General features: G+C 40.0%; 1 protein-coding gene across 1 annotated transcript in view; it reads left to right on the plus strand.

The window, feature by feature from the left end:
- The window catches only part of RERE (arginine-glutamic acid dipeptide repeats), a 545,831-nt gene that overhangs the window by 372,342 nt on the left and 152,767 nt on the right, over positions 1-20,722 (plus strand). The window contains 3 exon segments of the mRNA XM_006145378.3: positions 2,063-2,111; positions 12,767-12,891; positions 14,035-14,134. Coding sequence (XP_006145440.1) covers positions 2,063-2,111; positions 12,767-12,891; positions 14,035-14,134 — 274 coding nt within the window.

Below are 20,722 nucleotides of genomic sequence, written 5' to 3' on the forward strand. Positions count from 1 at the left end.
TCCCATTTGAAAGGTCCTCCTTTTTGCCCTGCCTTTGGGGTTATTGTCTCTTTTAGAGTTCTCTTTAGGGCATGGCCACTTTGGGGAGTGTCTCCTCCTGAAACCTGCCTCATTTGATAACTCTCCTTAGCATTTGTGTGCGGATTCTACTGACTGTCTCATGTTCATGAATAGTGATTAGGCCTGTTCTGGTGTTTTGGGAGTTGATGCTATCTTCTCAACTAGATGGATTTTGAGATTCTTAGGAACTGGACTTCATGTCTTCTTTTCTTTTTGTTACTCTTTTCCTTTGTCACCTTTACTGTTCATCTTTGCCTGAAAAAGACTCTTCCTGAGAAAGATTGTTGGATTGAAAGAAGAAAGTGCCGAATCCAAAAGTCCTAAAGATGATAGGCTAATAGGAGGGTACTGATGGGAAAATAACTTGTACTAACTGTGGACTGTATCGTATGAGCCATCTTCTTTCTTTAGTAAGAGAATGGTATGTTAAAACAAAAAATGAAGCTAAGGGCTAGCAGGTGGCATGGTGGTTAAAACGTTGGACTCCCACACGATCAACTGGTTCACGTCCTGGACCCAGTGGCTTTAAACTCAAGCCAGGTATGTGGGAGTTGCATGCCCAAAATCCCAGGAGGAGAATGGAAAAGGGATTGAGGCATGGCTTAACTCCTCTTCCCCCAGGGAGGGTGACTCCCCCGCTCCCCTGTCTCTGTCTCTTTCTGTGTTTCCAGCAAGCACAACACACTCTACAACAAAAATCTCTCTGAAAAGAAAGAAAAAAAATGAAGCCATTAGATGACATACTTTTGTGGATTTATCAAGGAATTAGAAGAAACTGTCTTATGAGGGTATAAAGGAACAAAAACAAGAGACCGTGTTCCTGTTGGGTCCTTTGATTATTGTGTTCTTCAGTTCAATCTAAGCCGACAAACAATCATTGAGCACCTCTCACTATTTAAAAACCTTTTCTGTGGTACTGTTGAAAATTCAGTGGTGCCTATAAAATAAAACAGTCTTGCCACTGAGTATGGAAAGAGTTTTCTTAAGGCCCCTCACAGACAGTTGTGATTCCAAGTTGTGGTACAAGAGAGCTCTGGGAGGGCAGGCTTCCCTTGTTCACCCCTGTCAACCCAGTTAGTGCCTGGCCAAGACCTGAAACAAAGAAGACATTCAACAAATATTGCATGAAGGAATGTAAAGGAAGACTCCACATACTTTGGGGGGTTAGGATAAGGTGAAATGATCAGAAGATCAAGACTGACTTCTTAGAGATTTAGTGGCTTTAAAGGACACTTGGTTGGTTTGGACTTGGAGCAAGGGAGAGAGAGTATTGCACGTGTGGTAGGGGCATAGACAAAAAGGGATCGAATTCTTTCATCTCATATACTTGCTGGGCTTGTTCCCTCACTTGTCTGTTCAGGTTTCACTTGATCATCAATCAGTAAAGCTTTTCCTGACTGGCCTGCCTAAAGGACTTACATGTAAAAGTATTTCATCATTTATCATCTACTTAATTCCCTAGCACTTATCATCTGACCTATTACTTGTTTGTTTTCCCCAATGAGAAGTTCTAAGAAGGCAGAGACACTGTCATTCATTGCTCTATCCCCAACACCTAGGACAATTCTCGGCTTCTAGGAGATCCTTAGTAAATATTTGGTGAATGAGTGACCGAATGACACGGTGTGTGCTCCAGGTACCATATGTTACCTTGTTTGTATTTAACATGGGTACAGCAAGGCACCCTGAAATGTTTTGAATAGAAGAAACATTTGACTGCAGTAGTACAGTCAGAATATCCATCTCTCTGAGGCATGAAAGGGTGATGGCAGAGGAAGCTATGACAGGAAGCTGCAATGAAGTAGTTCTTAGAAGGAAAAGGTTTTAGACATGTTGGCGGGGACAGGAGGGTGAGTAGTGTACATGTACAGGGCAACATGCTGTAGTTGGGGAGCTTAATTTTTCAAGTTAGCCATTATTTACTGGAAGCACATTACTTTCCTTTGCGAATGTTTGTGTCAGAGCTATATTGTGCTAACCTAATCTGCTCTTTTCATGACAGGAGGCTGAACAGTACCCAGGGGGAAATTCGTGTTGGTCCTAGCCATCAGGTAAAGTAAACTTCAGTAACTTCTTATTGTTCTGCTGGCCCTTTTATTCTGTTGAGCAGCACTTTACAACTGCTGTTATTGCTGTAGGAAAGTTTACATAAAGAGGGTTTTGTTTTTTTCCCAAGAAGACTGTGTACTTAAAAAAAAAATGCAGTAAAATATACATTTGCAAAATTTATCATCTTAACTGTTTATACATGTACAGTTCAGTGGCACTAGAAGCTCATCAATGCTGTCATGAAGCCATCACCATTATGTAGTCACTGAGCTCTCTTTATCTTCCAACTGAGACTCAGTTCCCATTAAGTTATTCCTCCTCATTCCCTCTTTCCCCAAAACCCTAGCAGACACATTCGTCTTTCTCTTATTTTTTGCTATTCTACCTCGTCCAAGTACTTCACCTAAGTAAATCATGCAGTATCCATCTCTGTATGACTGGCTTCTCTGATGTGGCTCATATATGTTCTAGGGTCTGTTTGAATTGCCTTCTTTTTAAAGGCTGGATAATCCACTGTATGACTGTATCACAGTTTATCCATTTTTCTGTCACTATACACTTATTAAACATATTTTTAAGACCTATTTTCCTTCAGAAGATTCAAGATGGTTAGAATAGTTCCCTGTGTGAGGCCTGTTGTGTCATGACCTGTGCCCTTTCTGTTCTGTTCAGTTTGCTCAGCCTGTTCTCTTTTGATCTCAGTGTTACTTAGCAAGGGCTCTGGCTTGGCATCGCAATTTACAACTCCCATGTCAGGACATCCTGGCCAGGCAGGGCCAGGGCTCGCTGTGCTTCACCATGATTCTCTTCGAGCTCAGTATCCTCCCATGCCTGGCTTTATTCCCAGGCTGGTGTTTGCTTTGCTCATTCTAAGAAACACTTTTTTCCTTCACATTTTATCTCTGAAGTTGGGCGTTATTGTACATTCTATGGTGCGATTATAATTTATTGGCAGAATTTATAATTTCTAAGTTCATATAAAATCATAATGGATCTTACAGTGAGTGAAACATTGCGAATGTCGGAGAGAAGAAAGGGATCATCCTTCTTTTCCCCTTAGGAGCAGAGAGAGTTATTGCAGAATGTCCTTAGTAGCCCTCTATCTCATTGACATAGATTGGGTCATGTGTCCATTTCTAAGCCATTAGGCACATGGGTTTATTCAGCAAGGCCAATGTGGACAGTTGTTTGAGTTGGAATGGATTTTGGGGAGTTGGCAGTTGTGGCAGGGGGACGTAACATCCAGGCCTTGGCAGTCCATACAGAGATAAGGAGGTTTTAGTGTTCTGCCTAGTGACTGATTTTTCCATCTAGATTTTGGGCATTTTTTATATATGTTATTAGTGGTGGTGGTGTTTCATTTGTTTGTTTTAGAAAGAGCAACTCTATCTATCTATTTATTTTTGATTGCCATTCAGCCTGTACACTTGCCAAAGAGAGAGCGAAAGATAGAGGGAGAAAGAAGGTCTGGAATGGGCCATGGTCATGCCACAATCCTTTTAACGTTGTCCATTCCTTCAGGATTTGGGGCATGCACACACACACACACCTGGTATGTTTTTTCAAGCCACCAGAGCTGGGATTCAAACTGGCCATGTGGGATATGCTGATCTCAATGTAGCATTTAACTGCCGCACTGTGGAGCCAGCCTTTCACTTTTTTTTGAAGAGGTTTTTGCTATAGGGCGCGTGCGCTTGCCCGAAAGACAGAGAGACAGAGAGAAAGTGAGAAATCACCCCCTGGGGGGATGGGCATGCCACAATCCCTTCTCCTCACAGGATCTTGGGCACGCACACACATGTACCTGGTGGGAGTTTAAGCCACTTGGTCCGGGATTCGAAACACAGTTGGCTACATGGGATTTCAGAGACATAGCCATTACTCTAACTAGGGCGTCCCCTATTCACAGTTTTTAAGAATCATTTTAAAATTTGTAATGAGAAAGAGATTAAGAAGTAGAGATACTAAATCTAAAAGATAGAACTCATCAATGGCATATTTTTTTTTTTTGAAGAGGTTTTGCTATAGGGCGTGTGCACTCACAAGAAAGACAGAGAGAGACATAGAGACAGAAAGCGAGAAATCGCCCCCCAGAGGGGATGATCATGCCGCAATCCCTTCTCTTCCATTCTGCTCTTGGGATCTTGGGCACGCATGCACATGCACTTGGCGTGAATATAAACCACCAGGTCTGGGACTCGAACCTCGGTCAACTACATGGGAGCTCAGTGACATACCCATTACACTAACTGCTGGTCCCAGTGGCATATAATTTTAAAAAGCAATTCTCATCTCACTGATACAGGATTATAACTGATATGGCAGAAAGAAATTTTAAGAGTCCCCCTCCCCTTAAAGACCACCTGTCCAGTATAGCCTTTTCTTGGTGTGGTCTGTTAGGTGAGCCTGATACCACCTTTAGATTATACTTGAAATCAAGGAAGCCATTACTTACCTGCTACCATTCAGTTACATCTTCCTTTCTTTACTTTTTCTTTCACTATATTTTTCCACCCAGCTTGTTTTTCTCTGTGTGTTTCCAGTGTCTTGATTTTTTTTACTAGACATTTATTTTACATATTTTTGTTTCTTATGAGAAAAAGTGATACCTAAATTTAAAATGCCTGAATTACTGGAAAAGGAACAGATTTACTGTGTTTGGATTTTCGTATACTTTGATTTAAAATCAGATGTTTATTTTATGTCAGATTTTATATATATTCTACCTGCTCAGGGACCTGTTTCGTGGAGGAGTTTTCCACTGGGGTGGAGTGGTTTCAGCGGGATTCAAGTACATTACGTTTATTGTGTGCTTTATTTCTTTTATTTTTACATTGTGATGTAGAATGAGGTAATTATACTACTCACCATAATGCAGTATTTGTAGCCACCTTCCAGCACTAGCATCCCCACCTCAGCTCAACCTCAGATCTTCAGGCACTGGGCTCTCAGAGGGAGCACACAGCCTACATCCATCCCTCGGAGAGCAGTTCACAACAGGGTTCCTGCTTCTGTGAGATTAATGCTGCTCCTCTGACAGGGGGCAGTGCGGGCTGTAGTGAGCAATGGGAAGTGGCTTTAAATACAGATGAAACTTTGCTCACTCGCCTACCGCTCACCTGCTGCTGTGCGGCCCAGTGGGGTTTGGTGACTCTGTTTTAGAGTACTAAACATGATAGTGCTCTTTTATAAATTGGCAACACTTGCCTTCTTTTGTTTGTTTGAGAGAGAGATTTTTGCTATAGGGTGTGTGTGATCACCAGAGAGACAAAAAGCAAGAAATCACCTCCCGGGAGATGGTCACGCTGCTGGGTCTGGGACTCAAACCGCACTTGGCTACTTGGGAGTCCAGCAATGTAGCCATTAAGTCATCTGCTGGTCCGAATGCTTGCCTTCATAAAACTTTTAATTCTGTTTTTAAACTTTGTTATAACTTTGTTATTTTATTTACTTCTGTTGTCAGAGACAGAGATGAAGGTAGGATAGAGACACAGGGAGACAGGTACCCTTGACAGGATCTCACCATGCTGTGATTTTTCCCCTCACTTTCCAGACAGCCATAGATCACAGGTGTGTGCAGCACATCTGGCATGTTCAGGTCAACCTGGGATCTGAACTCGTGTCTCCCATATGGCATCAGTATTATGCAGTAGTGCCCTACCTCTTGCATCACTGTGCTGGGCCTTAATGATTTTATAAAGGAAAATATTAATGTGTACAAAAGCAGGGGCAGTATTGCATAGTAAAAGTTTCTGTCCTCCTTACTTAGCTTTCACAAAGTTCAAAAAGTTTCAAAAAAAATTCATGGAATATGTGTATTACGAAAAAAACAATGAATTCTATAATTCTGATGTCAAAATAAACTCTTACTTAAATTCATTTTTTATGAACTTAAACAAAGTTGGCCAGTGGGTGCGTGTAGTTCCTGGGGCAGAGAGAGAGCACACCCCCATAGGCAATGGTCATGCTGCAATCCCTTCTCTTCCATGTCACCCTCTTTTCAAGAGTTTGGGCACACATGTACATGCATCTGGTATATATATATATATTTTTTTTTTTTTTGGAGAGGTTTCGCTATAGGGCATGTGCACTCGTCATACAGACAGAGAGAGACATAAGACAGAAAGCGAGAAATCACCCCCCAGGGGGGATGGTCACGCTGCAATCCCTTCTCCTCCATTCTCCTCTCGGGATCTTGGGCACGCACGCACACGCGACTGGCGTGAGTTTTTAGCCACCGGGTCCGGGACACGAACTGTGGTCGACTACATGGGAGTCCAGCGACATAGCCATTACGCTGTTGGTTCCTTAGTTTTCAAGTTGTTGTATGTAGGACTCATACCATGCATCAGGCATGTGGGATCCAGCCTCTTTAGCCACCAGGCCATGGGCTGGCCCCCGTGAACTGTTTGAAGCCCTCTCATATCGAGTCCTAATCATACTTATTTTATTCATTTTCCTGTATACCTCTTCCTGTCAGTATTTTGAAATGAAGCATGAAATATATCATTTTACTTGTAAATATTCTAATGATAAGTATCTTTTAAAAGACAATCACAGTTTGTCGCATCCAATACAAATTAGCAATTCTTATCATTCAACTATTATGTCCATATTTTCCTAATTATGTGTCTTTTTTCCTACCTTTTTTTAAATAGTTCAAATTGGAATCTAAATAAGAGCCATTCATTGGAAGTGGTTGATAGGTCTCTTAAATCTTCTTCTTGGATAACTCTCTGTCTCCTTTTCTTACTGTGTAGGTGTTGAAGAAGCTGAGTATTTTGTCCCATGGGGTGTTTGACAGTCTTAATTTGGCTGATTGGATTTTTATGTACCATGAAACTTTTCCCATTTCCGTAGAAATAGTAGTTAAATCTAGAGCTTAATGACATTGTAGTTTAGTGCCCTGCTTCCTGCAAGAATACTTCGTGGGTGGTGGCATGTACTTCCACCAGGAAGCACATAAGTTTCTATTTTAGTTTTAGCAACCACTGATTTTTTTTTAGAGATCCATTATTTTATTAGGGACTTCTTAATGGTAAAAAAAAAAAAAAATTCTAATTCTATCATCCCTTCATCTATTAAGCCTTTATCCACATTTGATTTTCTGAATTACATAAGCAAGGCAAGGTAAATGTTTGATTCTTTCCCTATATTTACCAGTACTGATTTGGTTTCAAATCTTCCGGTGATCACCAGTGATTTGAAATTTTCATAGTCAGTTTTTTTCTTTCTTTTTTCTTTTGTTTTCTTTTTTAGAGTTTTTTTGCTATAGGGCATGTCCGCTCACTGGAGAGACAGAGATAGAAAGCAAGAAATCACCCCCCCAGGGGTGATGGCCACGCCGCAATCCCTTCTCCTCCATTCTTCTCTCGGGATCTTGGGCATGCACACACATGCGCCTGACATGAGTTTAATTCACCGGGTCTGGGACGCGAACCGTGGTTGGCTACATGGTAGTCCAGTGACATAGCCATTATGCTAACTGTTGGTCCCCCTTAGTTATTTTTAACCAATTCTTATTGCTTCTTAAGTGATCCATTTTGGGCCAATTGAAACATCTTCCTGTTGTTTGTGTCCTTTGACTTAATTCTTCTGGAATTAAGACCCTTAATTTAATAGGGCAGGTACTTTTTATTTGATGTGACATTATTTAAGTGTCTCCCCTGGTAGCTTTCCTTCCCTAGAGTTAAAATTAAACTTTTCTCATAGTAGCCCTTGTTATTCAGTTGGAGATTGGGTTGGTTATTTCTAGGACTTCTCATTGAAGCTGAGAAATAGAAAATAGGCTTTTTCACTTTTTAAATGTAAAATATATTGTGAATTCATACTAATCTTTCTCTCTTAAAAAAAAAAATTTCCAGAGGATGTGTGCACTTGACAGAGAGAGAGAGAAAGAGAGGGAGAGGGAAACAGCACCCCTCATGGGGCAATGGTCATGCTGTAATCCTTTCTCCATCTCTCAACATTTGGGCCCAGAGTATTTCTCAAACTGCCGGGTCTGAGTCTCAAACTGTGTAGTCAGTCCGATGAGATCTGGACGCTTTAACAACTAGGCCACAGGCCAGACCCATACTGCTATTTATTTATTTGTTAGGGTTTTTTTTTTTGGTCATAGGGTGTGTATACTCACCCAAGTGAGACAGAGAGAGGGAATGTGAGAAATCACCCTGTAGGGAAGATGGCCACACTGCAGTCTCTGCCTCCATTATCCTCCTGGGATTTTAGACATATACACACACAAGCACCCAGCATGATTTTCAAGCCACCAGGTCTGGGACTCAAGCCGTGGTTGACCATGTGGGAGTCCAGCGCTTTAATCACCACACCACCTGCTGGTTACTAAACTGATATTTTAAATTGAGACTTATCTTGCTTCTATGTTAACCCAATTGTTTTTTATATCTGTATCTTTCTTCCTTGCCTTAAATCCCATTTTTAAGCAAGTTAGTTTACTGGGGAACAGCAGTTGGCGTAATGGCTATGTCACTGGATTCCCATGTAGTTGACCATGCTTCAAGTCCCAGATCCAGTGGCTTAAACTCATGCTGGGAATGTATGCATGCACGACCAAGATCACCAAAGGAGAATGGAGGAGAAGGGATTGTGGCGTGGCCATTCCCCCTGGGGAGTGATTTTTTGCTTTCTGTTTGTCTCTGTCTGTCTGGCGAGCACACATGCCCTAGACCAAAAACCTCTCCCCTCCAAAAAAAGTTAGTTTACTTCATTCATGATGGTGTATATGCACGGAGGGGCTGTGGGGAGAGGAGAGCACCCCGACAGGGTTTCAGCACATCACAACCCCCTTTCCTCAGTCCAGGCTTATCCAGGAATGCAAATCCACGGTATCGGCACATGAATCCCAGCACTGCTGTTCAACCTCCCATGGACAGAACCATCAGACTGCATCTCAAATCCCATCTTTTAGTGACACCTGCAGATTGTTTTACTTCCAGAGTACCTGTGTAACAGCTCAGAAGAACAATATTCTCATTGCTATAAGCAAAGTGATTATTAAAGATAGTTTATTATTACATTTTTGTACTTAGACTACTTCCCATTAGTACTGTATAGGGAAATTAAGATATTGTATTTTAGAGATACTTGAATTAGTTCTTAGAATGGAACCACCTTGTTTGGTTCATTGTGTTGCTAATAACAAATATGAGAGTCTTGTTGGTGGCGACTGCAGAGTCCTGAGATGGTACAAGGCATCAAGCAGCATCAGAGCAGGATAACACATGTCTGTCTTCACTCTCATCTAAAAACTCACCAGTATTCAGAAATTGGGACTCCACCTTGACACTCTTATCTGATCCTAATCACTTCCCAATGTTTGTGCCACTTAATCCTATAGTTGGGTTAAGCCTCCACACTTTTTCTTTTTTTTTTTCTTTTTTTTTTTTAAGAGAGGTTTTTGTTGTAGGACATGTGTGCTTGCTGGAGAGAAAGAGAAAGACAGAATATGAGAAATCACCTCCCCAGGGGAGATGGCTAGGCTGCAATCCCATCTCTTCCATTCTCTTCTCGGGTTTTGGGCACACATTCATATGCGCCTCACTTGAGTTTTAAGCTACTGTGTCCGGGACTCAAACCCCAATTGACTATGTGGGAATCCTGCAACATAACCACTAGACCGTCTGCTGGTCCCAGGTCTCCACACTTTTAATACCATTAAATAACAACCAATTTTGGGGACCAGCAGTTAGCGTAATGACTATGTTGCTGAACTCCTATGTAGTCGACTGCAGTTCAAGTCTCGGACCCGGTGGCTTAAACTCAAGCCGGGCACATGTGCGTGCGTGCCCAAGATCCCAAGAGGAGACTGGAGGAGAAGGGATTGCGGTGTGGTCATCCCCCCTGGGGGGGTGATTTCTTGCTTTCTATATCTCTGTCTCTCTCTGTCTTTCTGGCGAATGCACGCACCCTAGAACAAACAAACAAACAAACAAACAAAAAATTTTGACCACATGGATTTTGTCAGGCACATTCAGACCATAGCACAACTCAGTACATAATTAGATGTTATCTTTTTTCACTCGCCTTAGAGGTTTATGAGGTTACTCTTTTTAAATTTTTTTCCTCTTTATTCACAATAGAGCACACATGAACACACATTAGAGCAAGACAGACAGAGAAGAACATCCCCATAAGATCTTGTCATGCCATGACCCACTTTGTCCAGCTCCCCAGCCCTTTGAGTCCTGGGTATGTGCATGTGCCCAACATTTCTCAGGGGGAACCGGCTGGAGACTTGAACTGTGGCTGGCAGGAAGGACCAGCCTCTCCTGAGCTGTGCGTATCCTGCACCACAGAGCTGGCCCATGGGATTGTTGTTTTTTAAGTTTTCCATCTTTTTGTCCTTCTTGTAGGTTAACGGTAGCATAATATACATGCTTCTTAGCACCTTTTCTTTTTCCTTTTAACAACATAGCCTAATATTCTCTGTGCCATTTCAGAGAACTTTATATATGGATCTAACAGCTTATTGTTTGAATTCCCATCGGTGGACATTTGGATTGTTTTCAGTCATTTGCTATTACATGTAGTGCTGCAGCGAATAGCTGTGCATATAGATTTTTAAAATTTGTGCTAATATATCTTTGAACTGTATCCCCTGAAAGCAGATAGCAGGCTTAGAGGACAAAGGCATTTCTACTTTCGAGGATATCAGTTAGTTTAACAAACAACCATTGGAGAGTTGTGATGTCCAGTGCTTGCCTCGTGTTGGGGAAGCAGAGCTCAGTCTCATTGTCAAAGATCTTTTAATACTAATGTCTGCAGTGTTTTTATTTAGCCCAATATTTTTATTACAGACCAAGCAGGACTAATTGTGACACCCATTTAAATGTCACAAAAATTACTTTTAAGTCAAGGAAGAAGGCATCCATATTTGGAGAAAGTCAGCTCTTGGTATACATTAGGAGCATCAAAGACAGCCTGTAAAGCAGAGGTCGTAGACTGCTGGCCTAAAGCCACATGGCCTAACCGTGCTGTCGCCGCACAGTTATTTTAAAATTGTGAATAGCCAATATTTAAAACCATAAGCTCTCACGTGGAAGTGAAGATTTACGGAGTTTTGGAGGTAATTAGAGGATGCACAAGCACTGACTCTGCACTGCGTGGCAGTTTTCCTTGGCTAGGGCAGCTCTGTCTTGGTCTCACCCTGGTGTACTTCACTCCTCAGGACATCACACTGCGTGCCTGACAGGGGCCACAGCCGCACGTGGTTACTCAGCACTGAAGCATGACTAGTCCAAATTGAGATGTAGTCTTTTGTTTCCTATGGCTACTAGAATATTGGACGTTGCTTATGTAGCTCCCTTGTTACTGCTGTTGGACAGTCTTAATACTCTGCATCATTCACTTTAGTTGTTTGCCTGGTCTCTGTGTACACTGGAGCTTTTTAACTCCAGCTCTTAGTTTAAAATACCAGACTGATATGCCTCATCATCATTTGACAAGATGCTGTTGATAGAACACATGTGTCTTAAATGTCTGACTTTTTTTAGGTATCTGGTGGTTGTGGTTTTCACAGTACATGCTTACTCTTGCTGCATCCTACAGAGCAAGAAGAAAATTAAAGTACCAGAGATACTTGATTGAGATTACTTAGAATTTTGGGTTTTGAGCATTGTTGTTCATTTCATTTAAATTGTCTTTTATTGAGGTCTGTTTTTTTGTGTAGGTAATTGTTCATATATTGTATATACTATCGTATGCTCTGATGAGTCCTATCAAGACACAGCATTTCTGTCATACGAGAAAGTTCTGTCTTGCCCCTTTACAATCAAGTGTCCCCTCCTAAAGCAGCCACCAATCTGGCAACCACAAATCTGATTTCTGTCAATATAGGTCAGTCCAACTATGTTTTCATGCTAATTTTATTTTTATTTATTCTTAATGTTAATTTTAATACTTTGTCTTTTTTTATATTGACTATGACTTACTTTGCTCTTAACTCTCTTGAGAGTAATACTAGCATAATAGCATAATTCACTTAATTTTTTTAGCAAATATCTTTAGATAAGGTCTCATTATTTCCATATGTCTTCTTTGTAGACTTATTATATTAGAAATGTGTTTCTTGGGACCAGCAGGTGGTATGGTGGTTAAGGGCACTGGACTCCCACATGACTGACTGTGGTTTGAGTCCCGGACCTGTTGGCTTACTTTCTCACTTTCCTCCTCTCTCTCTCTCTCTCTCTCTCTCTCTCTCTCTCTCTCGCTCTTCCCCATTCTGGTCAAATTAAACTAAATAAATAAAAGTGAATAAAGTTAAATAAAATAATTCCTTTAAAAGAAATGTGTTAATCAAGTAGTTGTTATCTTCTATAATGTTTTCTGTTTTTCTTTATTTTATTCAGATGTATCTTATTTCTGTTTCACTTTTCGAATCACACTGGCACTAGTTTACTTTGACCCTGTTTGCTACTCCTTAAATAGAGATTGAGCAGTCCCTTATGAAATCTTCTATGGTAAAATGATCCTCACACTTGGTATAGGCCAGTTAAATGACTCATGGTTTTGTTTTTATTTTTCTGCTACCTAAAGAAAGAGATCCAGTAACCATTGTATCTGTTCCTAAGGACTGTCGACTCAGAAAGCTCTTTACGGTATATACCTTGCTTGTGACTTCTTCATCCTTGTCTTACAGGCCAAACTTCCAGATTTGCAACCATTTCCTTCTCCAGATGGCGATACTGTGACCCAACATGAGGAATTGGTCTGGATGCCTGGAGTTAATGACTGTGACCTGCTTATGTACTTGAGGGCAGCAAGGTAATAGGAACCCAGACTCTCCTGTCTTCTGAATTAAGCTGACTGAGTTGATTACTAGGCAATAGACTGCCCTTTTTCCCCTGAAATTTTATTTCACTATTGGGCATTCTCTGACTTTAAGTTTTGTTGTACCTTCTGTAATCAGGGCCCTAGTCCTTCTTACCCGAGAAAAGTAGTTTATCATAGGGAAGTCATTTTTTTCTTCCTGGTGTTTGCCCTACATCAGATATTGGGGCTATACAGAAGGAAATCATCTTAAGCCATGCATGCAGCTATCAGCACCTTACAATCTAGTTCAGTAACTGAGTCATCTTTAAATCCCGTTACAGATTTCACGTTCCCACTCTACGTTGTGGCTGTTCATTAGTGCCTGACCCAAAGTTGACATTTTTGTGGCTTACCTACAATTGCCTATGATTACCCCATACAAACTTACTAACGTACAGATGCCTAGGGTACAGAAGAGACACTTAGCTCTGTTCCTAGCACATCCCAGAGCAGACAAGGATGCTTTCTTTACGTGCAGTTTTTCTGGCACTCTCTGTGACATCAGCAGTGCGCAACAGAAGAGACACAAAAGCAAGACATCTGGCCGTTGGCTCGGGCAGTTTCTGGGCAGCAGTGTTGTGCGTGGGGCAGGCAGCAGAGATGAGAATGCCTGCGTGGAAAGATAATACCAAGAGGTTTTTACCTCTGACTTTTCACCTTTAATTTGCTTAAAAGTGGTTGAGGTATAGAGTGAGAAGAATCAAGTAAAGTTTCAAAGGACATAATTTCCTCTTTCCAAGAGATTTTGCACTGTCATCTAGTGGAGTATAGCGGCACACAGATTTAGATTGCCCTGCACTCAAATCCAAAATGGTAGTGTTAACACACGGCAGGAAATGACACTGTTGGATCCGACTGAAAATAAGATTTCTGAGTAAGTGAGGGGGTTCCTTTTAGAGGATCTTTACAAATAATTATTTTATCTAACTTTATTATTAACTAATTAGCAAGAATAGAGGCACGACTAAAACTCTGGTTTATCATGTAGGTGGTAATGGAATTTGGTCTAGGCTGAAAATGATCTCTAAAAATTGAGCATTCATATCTGGCATTGCTATATACTGATGAAGGAAATGACTTCTTTTATCCCTGAAGGAGCATGGCAGCATTTGCGGGGATGTGTGATGGAGGCTCCACAGAAGACGGATGTGTTGCAGCATCTCGGGATGACACCACCCTCAATGCACTGAATACAGTAAGTCTTTTGAAGTCACCCTGGGCAGGAAGACAGTTCTTTTCCCCCCCCTGGGCTGAATGTAGGGAATATGTGATGAGCATGGAGCGTGAGGTACCACAGTCTCAGGAGTGAGTAATGTGGTGTGATGCTGGAATTGAAAGATGAGTTGTGGTGGTCTTGGCCGTTGGACTCCTTGGCCTCAGGTCCGTCACAGCATCTCCCAGTGCATCGCCTGATCTGTGTCTGTGCTGCAGGGTTGTAGGCAGCCTCAACTGAGACCCACATGATAGTAGTTGATACTAATGGAGAGCTCACAAAACGGAGTACTTACATCTATCACCTTATTTAATCCACCCAGCAAAGCTCGGAAGTAAGTTCTATTATTAATATCACTGCCTTTTTAGACGTGAGAAATAAAGTTAGTGAGATTATCATGGTGCAGGGTTATACTCTGAAGATCTGGCCCAGAAGCCATGTTCCTCTGTGTCTGAGACTGTGTGTTTGAAAATAGAAGAAGGGACAGGGAGGAAGCTATCCTTGTTTAGACAAACTTTTTTTTTTGGAGAGGTTTTTGCAATAGGGCACGTGTGCTTCCAGACAGACAGAGAGACAGAAAGTGAGAAATCATCCCCCGGAGATGATGGCCAAGCTGCAATCCCTTCTCCATTCTCCTCTCGGAATCTTGGGTACGCACGCACATGCGCCCAGCGAGAGTTTTAAGCCACTGTGTCCGGGACGCGAACTGCGGTCAACTACATCGGAGTCCAGCGACACAGCCATTACACTAACTGCTGTCCCAACAAACTTTTTCCACGGAAATATTTCACATGACTATTAAAACAAAACTAAGTTCAAAAAATAATCCCTGTGAAACCAAAAGTAAAATGAAACAAGTGAGCCTAATGTTTTGAATTGGTTACATGGAATTCCACTATAATTATTCATTGGCTTTCTCCTGTAATATATACACAGCAGCTTAGAATAACCACTCACACTATTATAAGCAATGTGATTATGAAAATTAGTTTCCTTTTTTTTCTTTGACACTTCATTTTGGCTTTAGCATATATACCATAGGGCTGTATAAGAACATTAATTATTTTTTTAAAGGATAGTTTTTTGCTATAGGGTGTGTGCACTTGCCAGAGAGAGAGAGAGAGACAGAAAGAAAGTGAGAAGTTACCCCTTCTTTTTGGGGGGCGAGGGGGAGATGGCCATGCCACACTCCCTTCTTCTCCATTCTCTTCTCAGAATTTTGGGAATGCATGCGCACATACCCGACATGAGTTTTAAGCTTCTGTGTCTGGGATTCAGACTGTTGTCGGCCATGTGGGAGTCCAGCAGTGGAACCATTACACCATCTGCTGGTCTAAAAATTGATGTATTTTAAGAGTACATGAAATCCTCTCTGTATAGTTACTAATGTGAAATCAAATCTAAAGATGTATAAATGCTACAAACCCATGATCTCCATCCCCTCCCCAATAAAAAAGATGAGAAGAAGTATGAATTCATATTTGTGGTATTTATTTATGATGTATTAATAAAAATGTCTACATGGTTAGAGTATGTTTACATAGGATATTGAGCTTGAGCTCAATGATTAACTAAATGTAATTTACCACCACCACCCCTTTTTTTCCTGTGAGGTCACTATAGTTGGAAGAGACTTTCTAGATCATCTGTTCTAGTCTCTAAATAGAGAAGCATCTAAGGCCTTAGAAGGGCCAGGTGACTTACTGAATGTCAGCGATTCCAAAAGCTCACAATAAAGGGAAGAAAATAATTCTCATTCCTATTTTAGGGGTCCTTAATACATAGTTTGTACTGTACAGCTTTCTTTTAAGGAAATATATGTAAATACCTGCATGGTATGGTTGTGGGTTTTTTGTTTTGTTTTTTTTTTTTTTTTCTGATCAAATTAGGTTTCTTGTGTATTAAGTAACATTGTAACAGTCTCTTGTGTGTTGGAGGTTGAACAATCTTGTTGGGACTATGCTGTGTTCTACATCACAATGTTTTTTCACATTCCCATAAAGCACACTTGTTTGTTTCCCCACTGGTTTAATAGTAGTTTTTTTTTTTATAATTTATAAAGAATCTTTATTCTGATTATATACTGATAGAGCCAAAGAGGCCTTGGAGACTGTTTTACAGATGAGGGAACTGAGATTTAGATATCGGTGATGTGCTAACAGTGACTGTGGTAGGTTAGGTGCGATGCCTGTATTACATGCTAAGATACTTCTTCATAACTTTTTATTTTGAGTTTTTTACATAAAATAAAAATTTAATGAAAAAATTCTGCTTTTCTGACTATGCTAATCAGTTGAATTTTGAATAATGAAGACTTTGCCTTATTTAATTAAATGTCTATTTGGGGCACTTTCCATGAATTTAAATAATTTAGTTTCTTTCTAATTCCATACAGAAATAATTCCCTCTGTTTGTCTCTGGTCCTGTGGGGCAGCTTTCTTCTGAAGATTCCTTAGCATTACCACAGGGTTTTTGGTTTTACGCATTTTTATTTCCATAAAGCTACCTTCCCATCACTTGAAATTTTTCCTGTCTAGGCTGGCCCAAGATGACTCAGGTGTGTGGGTTATGCGGTGCAGGTGCACTTAGTACCTGTGGCAGTACTCTGAAGTACCACACAGCGTGTGCTTATTTTGTGATTAATGGAAAACTCCAGTGCTCTTTTAATTTTGTGCTTCATTGTTGTATTGGCTCAGAGTTTTTGACATCCTTAGGGTAACTGAATATTTGAGTTATGCTAAGTAATAAATTAAAAAGAGACATGCCCCACCATAGTGGCAGACACTGGCTGACACTGCCATTTGGCAGGCTAAGTCTACGTGTGAGACCCTGGTTCAGTTCCTGTCCCACTCTCAAATGCTTGGTGGATGGCCAGTTCCTGATGTCCCAGCTATTCAAGAAACTGAGATAGGAGGAGGGTTACAATGTAGCAGGATCTTGTTCTAAAAAAAGGAAAGATATGGGGCCAGCTGGTGGCATGGTGGTTAAGGCGTCCAGATCTCATATGGCCAACCAACTACATGATTCAAGTCCTGGACCCAGTGGCTTGAAAATATGCTGGGTGCATGTATGAATATGCATAACATCTTGAGAGGAGAATGGAGAAAAAGAGATAGTGGTTTCACCCTGAAGGACATTTTATTTTTTCTTTCTTTTTTTTTGGAGAGGTTTTTGCTATAGGGCGTGTGCACTTGCCAGCCAGACAGAGACAGAGAGATAGAAAGCAAGAAATCACCCCCCAGGGGGGATGGCCACGCCGCAATCCCTTCTCCTCCATTCTCCTCTTGGGATCTTGGGCACACATGCACACATGCCTGACGTGAGTTTAAGCCACCAGGTCCAGGACTCAAACTGCGGTCCACTACATGGGAGTCCAGCAACATAGCCATTACGCTAACTGCTGGTCCTGGTTGTGTGCTTTTATATCTCAACTTCTCCCCTTTTACTTCAGTTCAGGCTCAGTTGGGCCTTCTTATATCATTTCCCATTAGTCAATGCAAAATTATGCTAATAAGTGAAAGGTTACTTAAGGGCAGCACCACAAATGCTGTAAGTTACATAAGGTCCTTTTAAGTTAGGTAAACTCTCTGACTTCACTACTGATCATGCTCCAAGTTATATAAACTCCTCTGTGTCGCCCCCTACCTTGAGTAGCAGGATGTGCCCCACTGTAAAAAGGGCAGCTTGGGGCATTTCCCTTAGGCAGTGCCCAGGGCCTCTAGATCCTCCCCTTCTTGTTGGTGTCTGACCCTGACAATATCATATGTAATTTTTTGGGTCTGACTTCTTTCAGCACAAAAGTTTTGAGATCCATTTATGTTGTTTCATGCAGCAGTATTTCCTTTATTTTGCTAAGTAGCGATCTGTCATATAGACAGATATACATTGGGTCATTGAAAAAGTCATGACGTATTTCCCATAGAAAATACATCATGACTTTCCCGATGATCCAATAGTTATATTTTTAATCCATTCACCTAGTGACCGATATTTTTGTTATTTCCAGGCTTTTGGCAATTATTAATGTTAGTGTTAATTAGTATTTTACGTACAAATCAGTTCATCAGAATTCTCACTAGGACTTGGTATTATTAATCCTTTTCATTTTAGCTATTTTAATTGGTGTATAGTATATCCCATTAAATTTTTTTATTGTTAAGCATCTTAATACCCATTGTTTTCTTTTGTGAAGCACCTGTTCACATCTTTTGCCTCATTTTAAAACTTGCGTTATTTGTTCTTTAAACTTTAGTTTTACGAATTCTTTTTATTTCATACTGAAGTCCTTTTATATATGTATTATGAATATTTTCTTCTGTACTATCACTTTTTTAGTGGTATCTTTAAAATTTATAAAATAAATCATTTTACTTTTATGTAAGTTTCTTGGGTTACATTTACAAAAGTATCTTGGACCTATCCCCAGTTATAAAGATTGTTCCTGTGCTTTCTTCTAGAAGTCTTAGTTCTTTACATTTAGGTAGTTGATTTCTAATTAATTTTAAAAGTGATGAAAGGTAGGAAGTGAAAATTCATTCTTCTCCATACAGTTGTCAGTTGTAGCAATATTTGTTGAAAAGACTTTTCTCATTTAATTGCCTTGATACCTTTATTAAAAAAGATGTATTTATTAGTTTGTATATATCTTGATCTTTTTCTGGATTCTATTATTTTGCCACTCTAATGTCTATCTCTATCATGACCTCAGACTTTTTAATACTATAGTTTTATAGGAAGTCTTGAACTCAGTGTAAATCTTGATTTTTTTTTTTGCTTGATTTTAAAAATTGCTTGGCTATTTAAGGTCATTCACATTTCTATGTAAATTTTGGAATCAACTTGCCAATTCCTATATTCTATTTTTGATTGATTGATTGATTGTAGATTTTTGCCATAGGGCATGCTTACTGGAAAGAGACAGAGAGGGAAAGTGAGAAATCACTCCTCTGAAGGGATGGCCATGCTGAAATTCTTTCTCTTCCATTTTCCTTTTGGGATTTTGGGCATGTATGCACATGTGCCCAGTGTGATTTTCAAGCCACTAGGTCTGGGCCTTGAACTGTGGTCAGCTATGTAGGAGTCCATTGCCTTAGCCAACATGCCACCTGCTGTCCCAGCCAATTCTTGCTTTTTAAAAAGTCTAACAGAATTTTTATTGAGATTGCATCGAATCTATGAACCAACCTGAGAAGACTTGACCTTTATGATCAATCTTCTGTTCTATGAACATGGCATATTTCTCCATTTTTAAAAAAGTTTTCTCTATTTTGGTGCAGTGAGATTTTGTAGTTTTTATGTACCAGTCTTACTTACTGTGTGAAATTTACCCCTGAGTAATTTGTTTGAGGATTCTATCATACATATTTTTTTTTTTTGCCATAGGGTGTGTACACTTGTCAAAGAGATAAAGAGAAAGCTAGAATTAACCCCCCCAGGGGGGATGATCATGGTGTAATCCCTTCTCCATTCTCCTCTTGGGATTTTGAGCACACATGCACATGTCCCCAGCATGAGTTTGCAATTGCCAGGTTGGAGACTTGAACCTTTGTTGGGCATGTGGGAGTCCAGTGCCTTAACCACCATGTCACCTTCTGGCCCCTAAAATTGTATTTTTAAATCTCAGTTTCCAAATGATCATTGATAGAATAGAAATGAGATCAAGTTTTTAATGTGTTGACCTGGTATTTCTTTCTGAATTTACTGATGATTTCTAGTAGCTTTATTGTTGAATCCTTGGGATTTTTTTGTGTACACAACCATGCCATATGCTAATATAGATAGTTTTATGTCTTCCTTTCTGATTTATATGAGTTATTTCTTTTTTGTACTTCTTTGCATTCTCTTGGATCTCCAGTGTGATAGTGAGTAGAAGTGGTGAGAGTGAAGGTCTTTGCTGTCTCTCTGATCTTACAGCAGTCTTTCAATACTAAGTGCAGTGTAGGCTTTTGTAATTATTTTTCAATCAAGTTGACAGTTTTCTTTGCATATCTAAATTGTTGAGGTTTTTGTCATGAATGGGCATTGAATTTTGTTGGTTGCGTTTTTCCTCTTTTATATCTAATGAGATCATCCTATGGTTGTTATTCATTACTGTGTTAACATAGCAAATTAAATTGATTTCAAATGCTAAACCAACTATTTATTACTTGTTTAAACTTGCTTAGTCACTAAGTGCTATTGGATTCAATTTATTAGTATTTTGTTAAGGAATTTTACATTTGTGTTCATGGGGAAAATTGAGTTACAGTCCTCGTTTTTTGTAGTATCTTTGTCTTGTTTTGATTTCAGAGTAGTACTGCACCCCACTTCCCAAATTAGATGGGACATCTTTCCTCCTGTTCTATTTTCTTAGAGTTTGTAAAGAATTGTTATTTATTTATTTATTCATTTTTAGTAAATGTTTGTTAGAATTTAATGAAACCATCTAAGTTTTTTTTTTCCATAGAAAGTGTTAAAATTATAACTAGACATAGGCCTCAGATTTTTATGTTTCTTCACATGTCAGTTTTTTCACTGGAAGATCTTTTCTATAAGTGTATGTTCCAGGTATGCATTTCCTCATGCTGCTTG

This window comes from Tupaia chinensis, unplaced genomic scaffold (assembly GCF_000334495.1).
Source record: "Tupaia chinensis unplaced genomic scaffold, TupChi_1.0 Scaffold000146_1, whole genome shotgun sequence".
Classification (NCBI taxonomy): Eukaryota; Metazoa; Chordata; class Mammalia; order Scandentia; family Tupaiidae; genus Tupaia; species Tupaia belangeri.